The following is a 10,963-nucleotide window of genomic DNA, read 5'->3' as shown; positions in this document are numbered from 1 at the left end:
TTTAAAATTAGTTTTTTCGCAAGTGTGAATGAAATGTGAAAAAAAGAGATCGGGAAATGAATTGTTTTTTGGAACACAAATTTAATATATTATGTTAATGCATTTTTCTCTCACTTATTTTTTCGCACTTGTTTCTCTTTAATATTAAAATTTTGTCAATTTACATCATTTAGGAATTTATTGATTTCTTTGAATTCGCATAATTTTGCGCATGAAATAAAATATAAGGCTGTATCGCTGCTTCAAATTCTCTTAAATAAATTGAGATTAAACAATAATTATACGTGTCGATAATAACGTGTGTTCATTGGCTTCTCGTTTGGCGCCTTCGATGATCGTAGAGTACCGAACTACATAGATCCCCCCGACAATCTTAAGAAGAGATGCATTTTATAGCGAAAAATTCTATAAATTGAAAAGAGTACTCGGTTATCTTTAACGTTTTCCCTTTTCTTCCTCAACCGCGGAGCTATTCTCTTTTGATCTTTTTTCCTCTCTCTCGTTTACTTTCTCTCGAAAAACTGATGCATTTCTATTCTTGTCTTTTCTATTAATATTTTCTTATTATTCTCTTTTCTCATAATATCTGTAAAGTACTGCCGGCGGACACCATAAATAATAATGCATAAACACGTGAATATAACACTCGGAAAGATACTAAACACACTTATACGCACTGATATCCGATCGAGTGCATACCGGCCAATGGTCGACTTTTCCTATCAAAGCGCGAATGCATACAAAGGAAAATTTTCCCCATTCTCGCAGTTGTACATACATGTGTGAAAGAAAATAATTGAAAAATCCCAAATCTCTAAATTGTTTCGATTGCATATGGATTCGCGTTGTTTTGCTGTTAAATTGCGCGATAAATTTTTATTATCGACAAAAGTAACCTGTCAGAACTGATACAAGAGAAATATAACTATAAGTAAAAGTAACATATAATTTAGGTCGTTAAGACCAAAGAAAAGATGTGCACACCTATTTTAACATCAAATTTGTTTTTCTAAAAAAGAAATTTGTATATAATAAAATTTTACTATATTTACTATATTTATTATGCATTTCCGACTTATTTTTTATATAGAATTACATCCTTTTTGATTGTACTATTAGTTTTGATGCATTCGATATTTTTATACATGTTTTTCATAAAATTATATATTTATTAAATTGGTTTATTATTATTTATCTGTAACAGATTTCGCAAAATGAATTAAGAAGATGTCAGCAAGAAATGATGCACCCGAAGAAAATAGATGAAACTGTAATTCTCAAACATTAGATAGGAATATCTTGATAGGGTAAATGTCCAGAGCGTATCAAATCGAAGATTTGTTTCATTTATTAATACTATAGGTGTCATATTGATACAGGATTGTACAAGAAATTCAATAATTTCCGCCTAACAGTAAAGTTAAGTGAGATTCCGTTGGTAGTCATCTCATTAAAATAAATACCTTTAAAATTAACATAAAATAACAATAATAGAGAGATAATGTTTTGAGATAATTTTATTAGGTACTTACAAATAAAAAAAGAAGAATATTTTATTTTGATAAGATTATGATACTTATATGATAATATGTTATAATAATATACGATAATAAATGTCTATTATGTGGGTAGCATCGTTGTTATAATAAATAGAAATAAATCCAGTTTTAATAAATTCAATATATAATCATAATAAATTCAGTTTCTTATCTCAAATATATTTTTGGAAAGTTGACTTATCGATGCGATTAAATCTGTATAAGGAAAGCTGTTCGTCTGACGATTTAACTTTTTTATCGATAGCAAAAGAAAATATGCCCACAATTAAGAACTAAAAAAGAACCCCATGAGACACGTTCGACATTCTTTTCAGAAATTTATTACATAATATTAAACTCTTTAGAATAAAATCTTGTTTACGGAAAAAAAGTCTGCTAACACTGCTGTTCCATTGAAAAAGAAACGAATGTTAAGCCTATTGCACGAAAATACTTTTATATTACTTACCTAACTAGAACACACAAGCGCGCGGTTCGCGGGCGCCATTGCTCATTTTATATGAACAATGTAATATTAAAATAATATAATAATGTATTTATATGTAATTTTATAAATTATTTAATTCAATAACATTTTATTTATAAATAAACGTTTTCTAATATTTAAAATATAAAATTATTTATAAAAGTTTACACATGAATATTTTGAAAAAGTAATAAGTACTTTATACATTAAATATAATTGTGACTTTTACTATGATAATAAAATAATATACTAAGATATTAATAAGTGACTATTATTCTCACTCTCTCTCTCCCAGTTTTCTTTTAAAATATTTAATACATTTAGACAATACAATTTTTTTTGAAGACAGTAAAATATTTATAATTAATATTTTTTTCCGACATATATATATATATATATATATATATATATATATATATCGGAATCTTTGTATGTTAAATTTGACTCATTGATATCGAATATCGGCATGTTGCCTCAAGATAATGTCCCGCCAAAAATGAAGAGCAAAATGGTAAGAGTGAAAAGCAATTTCCCGATGTTAATACACCACGTCCTGCTATAGCAGCTATAGATAGGCTGCTTTTTTAATATCGGGACGAAGTCGATTACGTTTTGGTGTACCAACATCGGGAAGTGGCGATTCGCTCTTGCCATTTTGCTCATCATTTATTGACGGGACATTATTTTGAGGCAATGCTGATATTCGATATCAATGGATCAAATTTAACATACAAAGATTCCGACATATATATATATATATATATATATATATATATATATATATATTTATATATATGACTTACTATAAATTCGTGATTTGTTTCTCTCTCTTTTTTAATGTTCATTCTTTATTCCAATTTAACTTTCCAATTTAACTTAGGCTGATCTACAAAATGAAGTCTGACTGCTTCTGTTGACTATCAAAAGTACGATAAATGTCACATACAATTATAAGCAATATAAATATTTAATTTGACTGCAATTTCATGTCTTTTCGAGAAATCGTTAATCTTTCCTTTTACATATTCTCGATTGTGTATTATAGCTTATTTAGAAATCGTAATCCAGAGCTCTTGATAACTGCACACATTAATAACGAAAGGATTATATTTACAGAAACAAAATGAAATTTGTCATAATAACTGTGCGGTTCGATTTATTATACCATCAATTTATTAAATTATCAACAATTTAAATAAAATAATTTTGATTAAAATATTGTTTTGCACGTATAATGCTAATACATTGTTCGAAATTTCGAAAATTTTAATTATTTTATGATAGAAATTATTTTATGATAGAAAAGACAGAGTAAGCGAAGGAAGAATTATTCAAAAAATATTCGATTTTGTAAAATATTTGAATAAATATCGACTTAAAAGCCGAAAAAACTTAAATCGAATTAAATAGATTTTATTTTCAAATTATTTTATATTAATCAGTATTTATATTAATTATTATTTTATAATGTAGTCTTAAAAAAATGAGATATAAAAACATCAGAAATCTTATACCCTTTAAATTAATCGTCATAATATTGTTTAATATTAATTATAATAATATTTAAATCAGTATTATTATATTTCTCGAAAATTGAAAATGACTTTTTTGTGAGAATGCTTTTATATACTGTAATAATGTGATAATCTATTATGTAGATAAATTATTATAAGATAATAATTAATAGATATTAATTATTATTTTATAATAATTAATATATATTAATTATTATCTTATAATAATTTATCTACATAATAGATTATCACATTATTACAGTACTTTCCAAACGTGTATTGTACATATATAATGTATGTGTGTGTGTGTCTCCCTGTGTGTGTATGTGTGTGTGCATGTGTGTTTGAGTATATGGATATATTTATGTCTGGGTTTATTCAGTTGCATGGTGATTTAGTGGTAAAGCGGAGTTCGAAGGATTACTGATTTCCGGACAAGTGCTTAGGGACAGTTAAGCGCAATACATGAACAGGACGCTTCTCGTGCACTTATTGATACAGCACTCCTCGTGGATGTCTCGCGCTTTCCTTCGATAGCGCTTACCGTCGAACGATCTATTCAACATCTCTTGTGCTCTTGATCGGGACAGAAACGGGAAAGAGCCGGAAGCAAATGCATAATCGATCTTCTTTATTTCTGAAAAAAGTGCAAACTTTTGTAGCTGTGTGTACAAATAATATAAAAAGATCGTATCGTTCCATCACATTTTCTATCTATATGCATCACCGGTTTAATTGAACAATTTTTATGGTCATTTTGTTATTGTTTATTCATTACATTCTGCTTCTTATTTTTTCTCATTTAAAAATCTAAGAAAGTTTGAGATTTTCCAGAAAGTTCTTTCTTGTCACATGCCATCTTTAAGATCATACATCAGTGACAAAGTGATGATTGGTTAATTGCAGACAGAGATTGATCATTGCTGCCCTTAATCGTCTTTCGTATAATACTGTGCTTAAGGAGCTATTTAGAAATACTACTATTACTGTAGTGTAATACTAAAAGTAGTAAAACTATTACTTTTAGTATTACACTACAGTAAAAAAAAGCTCTGAACAGTCATCTATGCGAGTCTGAATTAAAAATAAACTTGAAATTAAAAATATTATAGTTGTTGTCATTAAAGATAAAAAACATTAATAGAATATTATCCTAAATAGTGAATTTATATTTCTATGTTACAAAAATTAATAAAAAAGAAATTTGCAGGTGAGATAATTTCGCTGTGATGCACGTATATATTGTTATAAATGGTAGAAATAGATAAGAGAGATATTCTAGTTAAATCAAACACCATCACTAATAGATTGTAATATCAATAATAGATTTAATTAATATTAATTTATATATTATATATTATATATTTATATATTTATATTATTATACATTAGATATTTATAGTAATTTATTTTTATCTGGTAATTTTAGAGATATTTTTTTAGTTAAATCAAATACATCACCACGAATAGATTGTACTATCAGTAATAGACTTAATTATTATTAATATATATATATATATATATATATATAATATATTATATATTATATATTATATATTATATATTATATGTAATATAAATATATATATATATATATATATATATATTATATATATTATATGTATATTATATATTATATTATATATTATATATTTATACATTATATATTTATAATAATTTATTTCTATCTGCCAATTCATAAAGATTTAATTACAAAATAATAATTACATTTACGTTGATATTTGCAATTTCTCTTTTATAGCACAATTTTGTGTTATCTTGTTTCTGTTTTAGCGATTAAATGGCGGGCGCGGCGAAAGATGTTAACACCTGCGTTCCATTTTAATATATTAAATAAGTTTGGGGATATCTTTATCAAGGAGGGTGATTACATGACACAATCTTTGAAAGATGTCGGAGGGACAGTTGTAAAAGATTTATTACCATTTATTAGTGAACATACGCTAAATGCGATATGCGGTAAGTGATTCTTATTTTGCATTATGTATACAGGAACTTTATTCTAAATAATTATAGCTTAAAATAAAAATAGAATAATGTTTCTATAGTAGTATCAATAATCGAAGTATCAATAATCAACAAGGAAAAATAGATAATATTCAATATTGTTGAAAAAAAACAATCTACAAAATATTCACCTGTAAATAATTTTCGACTGTTTTAATTAAATGCATTTGTAGAAACTATCATGGGCGTCTCTTTGCAAAAATTTAGCGAGTTGCAACAAAAGTATCGAAATGCAATTCACGATATAACCGAATTAATAGTTTACAGGTAATTCATAGATATGGAATATAATTGTATGATATTTTAACTTATAATCCACATCTTTTAACTTATAAACTCATTTTCTAACTTTTTCTATGATCTATTAACTGTGATACATTAAATTATACATTTTAAAAAATAGATTAATTAGTAAATAATACGTAAAGATAATATGTAATGAATAATACGTAAAGATGGACTTACTGAAAACAGCACTTCGTTTACAAGTCGAAAATTTTTAATCAAAATCTATTGTATGTGTATCACTAAATATTTCATTACATAATTATTTGTAATTTTTAAAATGTTGAAATTATCAGAACAATAAAAAAATAAATAAATTGTATTCAAAATTTGTAAAGTAATTATCTTTGATCAAAACTTTATAGCCTTGATAAAATAAAAAGTTTTTAGTACAAATTCTACTTTTTTGTAACATATATAGATTTAAATTTTTTATATATTCTTTACAATCTATGGTTATTAAAGATTAAACTAATTTCATGATGGTTTTAATTAAGGCTTTTACAAAATAACATTATTGGAATTATATCATCATTTGAAATTATGTAGTTTTATTGAATTTCGGTTTAGAGGATTAAGGCCTTGGTTGTATAATGATTTATTATTCTCATTGTCATCACAAGGAAGAAAGCAAAAGAAAGTCTTGAAAATATTGCATGGATTTACGGAAAAAGTACGTTATCACATTATTTTAAACCTTACAACACTTTTATATGTAAAATAACTATAAATCTCGTAATCTTTGTAGGATTATGTTATTTATTTTAAATATTAATATTATGTTATAAATATCTATGATATAATACAATATCATTGCTGTTTAATATAAAAAATCTTGTCAGAAATTAATTATTGTACTTGTATAGATCATCGCGGAAAGAAAATCATCTTTATCATGAACGCACCAATGACCGATACTTAAAAAACCTTGAAAGTAACAAAGAAGCAGAAAATTTCGACGTGTTTGGAAGTACGTAAGAGATTAGAGCTTCTAATTTAAGTTTGACTGCGCAATTAATTTAATATTATACATTATGCTTGCATTATTTATATTAAACACATAATCACATGTAATAATACAACATGTGTTTGTTGTAAAATTAAATCATTATTATTTGTAATAGAGTTTGAATTTTAAACAAGAACTGTTATTGTATAATGAAAGTGTGGCATGTAAAAGTGAAATTGTAATTAATATGTTTTCTTTAGTTAAAAAAAATAGGCTAGCCATGTTGGACCTTTTAATAGCGGCATCTCGAGAAAATTCTCTAACTGATTTGGATATCAGAGAAGAAGTTGACACTTTTATATTTGGAGTAAATATCTGTAAACTTTTTTTATTTTTTTGTACATGATATCTAACAATAAGTATATATAACAATATAACGATATGCATATGATGATGGTTATAGGGTCATGATACTACAGCGACGGGCATAATGTTTGCTTTACTTCTCTTAGCTGAGCATAAAGATATCCAGGTACCTATTTCTCGCAATATATTGCGATATATAATTTAAGTTAAGACTTTTATTCAATGTAATAAAGATATTAAGTTCTTGTTACGATATATTTTTCCTAGATATATTAAAATTTGATTCATAAAGAATTTATCTTTATCTGTGCACTAAAAATCAGAATTGAGAAATACATTTTCATTATATTATTGATGACACAGGAGCATGTGAGGGCTGAAGTCGATACTGTGATGCAAGAGAATGGAGGAAAACTTAACATGAAGTCATTACAAAATTTATCATATTTAGACAGATGTTTAAAGGAAGCGCTACGTTTGTATCCCAGCGCGTCTTTCATATTACGCAAGACTGGGGATGCTGTAAAATTACGTAATTATAGTCACTTTTTGCTGCATATATTTTTGAATATGTTACATAATATGGAATATATATTATTGAATGTAAAGTAAGATTAATTAGTATTTTAAGACTACAATATTGTTATATTTTATTTTTCTCAAAGAAACGCTTATTTTCGTGAATTTTAGTATTTTTCAATTTTGTAATAATTTTCAGAATCATATCGTACCCCCTGGAACGACCATACTTCTTAATATCTACGGAGTTCATAGAGATCCCTATTTTTGGCCAAATCCAGATGTATTTGATCCGGACAGATTCTTACCCGAAAGGATAAAGAATCGTCATCCTTATTTTTATATACCATTCAGCGCAGGACCGAGAAATTGTATAGGTGAATTGATCGCGATTTTCGTTTCTCTTCGTATCGATAATTTATCATAAATTTCGAATTGTAGGTCAACGTCTCGGTTTGCTGATGATGAAAGCTTTGATGGCTCCATTGATACACAATTTTTATTTGGAATCTGTTGAATGTTTAAAAAATATTCGATTATTGCTTGATTTAGTAATACGTCCTGCTAATCCGGTTCATATAAGATTCATTCCGATCAAATGCAAACAGCCGTTTAAAAATAACGTGGATATTGCAAGAGTGTAATAAGATGACGCAGTGGGAACAATCGAAGAAAATTGTTATGCATATTATACGTTCAACATTATGAGGGGGGAAAATATTGTGTAAAGTTTAGCATTAAGTTTAATTATTAAAATATACACATAAAAATCTTATAAATCAGAACTCTAAATACCCAAATTTAACATATGTAAGGATCCTCTATCGTGTGCAATCACAATAAAAACGTTTATCCATAAAATATATGTGTGCAAAGCTAATAAAACAGTTATTTTTTTGAGTCTTATTCATAGAATTAAAAGAAAGTTTCAATCGACGCAATGGACATTTCCCACGAATTTTGCGCTGGATAAAAATAAATATCTTTTTTTCGAAATAATGCACGCATCATATGTTAAGGTGTCAAGATTGAAAGATATCTATTTCGATGATTAGAGGACGCCATAGTGGATCATGATTGCTGTTTTAATTTTCATCTTTATTTGCTGTAACAAGTTTTCATTCTTTGGATTAATGAATTGTTTTCTATTTTTTTTTTGGTAACTAGAATCTTTTTCTTCGAAATAATTTTCAATCGACGAAATATATTCATCGTATGCTTGAATCGATTTACAATACTATGATTATATTTTTATATCTGCAGCAGTTTAAATTTGTCAACAAAGTTAATTAAATTAAATTTTTTTTTGTTATACTAAATAATATTTTTATGTTTTTTCTTTGTCCACTTTCAATTTTATGTGATAAATGTTTTAATTATACATTTGAAAGATGTAGTGTATTTTGAAAGATCTCCACATTATCGTACAACTTCAAATTTAATTCCTTCACACATAAAATATTATTTGTATTATATTTGTTTTTTTCTGTGTTTTAAATTAAACGCATATTTTAAATGACATATATATTGGTATATATTGATATTTTTGCAAAACACATCTATAAAATGTATTCCTTTTTTACATAAATCTCGTGGGAGACAGATCTGTCGCGTAGATTTACACTTACATCGCGAAATCGCGAAATCGCAGCTTTGCGAATTCGTGGAAAACAAAGGAAAATGGTGATTTTTCGCAGAAACGTAAATATCGGTAACAGCCGGTACGACATCGATAAATCAGAATTCGGTCTGTGTAGCTGGGACTCGTAATTTACAAAGTTGTCGCTCTAAAATGTCAGTTAAGTCTTAACTAATGTTAAAATCATAGTAATCTTTGGGTAATAACAGGCCTTCAAAATAAAAAGTATGAGGCATAATAACCACTCTTACAGAATTATTTCGAGGAAATTTTCGTTTTTTTGTCGCATGAGTGATACAAGTGAAAACCGACATCGATTGGTCAGACAGAGTACGAAAAGTTGGCGTGTTGTTCTACTTTTGAGGGACCGTAAGTCATTAGCGTGAATTCATTGTATGAATTGGCGGTATCGAATTCATGTCTGAAACAAGGACCAGATTCTGAATCGGTTCACTGTGTTACTATAATGGACACGTGTTTTCACGTGCAGCAAACGTTATACGTGTGTACACAATCGACGTACGGAATACAAATTACACTTCAACTCGTCGTCAGGTGCATAATGATTTAATTACAGAACTATCTAGAATGAATTGAAGAGCAGAAGAACATTAATCTTTATAACATTTAAAACTTTATAAGAAAAACATTAAGCTTTATAATTCTGCATTCAGTTTTCTACGTAAATTAATTCATCATTATTTATAGATTTATAAATTTATAGATCAATATTTTTAGAAAAGTCTGGTCTTGCTTCAGGGATTAATCTTAAATTTGAAGATGGCAATATTTTCTCATCATTAATTACCCTAAATAAAAAAGTTAATCAACTAGTTTACATTATCAATCAGACTATTTTTTAACCTTTTCAAAATCAAAAACTTGCAAGACTACAAATCACTGAAACATTATGCAAGTGACTTGGAAGTGAATCATCAGTTTTCAATTCGAGCAGGATATTTAAGCACAAAATGAAAGTGCAAGTCCATCCTTAACACAAGCTTTAGATGTAATCGTCTGCATATCTAATCCATGAGATATTGCTCGCTCTTTTTTACTACGATGATGTAATGATAATTATCTGTAATGATAATTATCTGTGATTATATAAATAAGACATTCTCTTAAAAGCAGAAACAAGAAGAAATACCGATGACGTTGGTAATCGCTATAATATGAACCGTAGCGCGGAAATCTCTGTTGAAAGGGCCCGCTTTATCTTTTGTAATTGCGTGAACGATTACTTGTCGACGCTGATAAATCCTCGATTCACGATGATGCGCACCGCTTCGAAGATAGAAGCGCCTACTCTCTAAAAATGAATCAGTGTATTATCACTGAAAAACAATAAATAGTAGATTTAATATCTGAAGCCTCTCTATTGAGCTTGTATCAGAAATTAAATCGAAGTAATACTTCTAATTTTAAATGTCGCTCTTTGCAAACTTTATATAATTCTTATAACTAAAATTAAATACGAGAGAGAGAGATAGCGATTGTAGCGGTAAATGAACGAACTAGCGATTACTGGTTTTACAGTAAAATTTACTGATTTTACAGTGAATTTTATTTTAACTGACCATAATCAATGAGATATAAGATAAAATAAAAAAAAAATAAGCGTTTCCATTGAAGATC

At 27.2% G+C, this 10,963-nt stretch overlaps 1 protein-coding gene across 1 annotated transcript; it reads left to right on the top strand.

Annotated features, from left to right (window-relative positions):
• Positions 1-2,491: 2,491 nt before the first annotated feature.
• LOC112638380 (cytochrome P450 4C1-like) lies at positions 2,492-8,063 on the top strand (the record flags this gene model as incomplete). Its single annotated transcript, XM_025409966.1, has 10 exons — positions 2,492-2,536; positions 3,922-3,928; positions 5,334-5,519; positions 5,741-5,834; positions 6,423-6,525; positions 6,719-6,731; positions 7,062-7,168; positions 7,265-7,333; positions 7,531-7,689; positions 7,886-8,063. Coding segments are annotated over exons 1-10 (961 nt in total), but the record flags the coding sequence as incomplete, so codon positions are not given.
• Positions 8,064-10,963: the final 2,900 nt, after the last annotated feature.

Source organism: Camponotus floridanus, unplaced genomic scaffold (genome assembly GCF_003227725.1).
Source record: "Camponotus floridanus strain SB8 unplaced genomic scaffold, Cflo_v7.5 scaffold298, whole genome shotgun sequence".
NCBI lineage: Eukaryota > Metazoa > Arthropoda > Insecta > Hymenoptera > Formicidae > Camponotus > Camponotus floridanus.
This window is presented reverse-complemented; position numbering and strand designations above follow the sequence as displayed.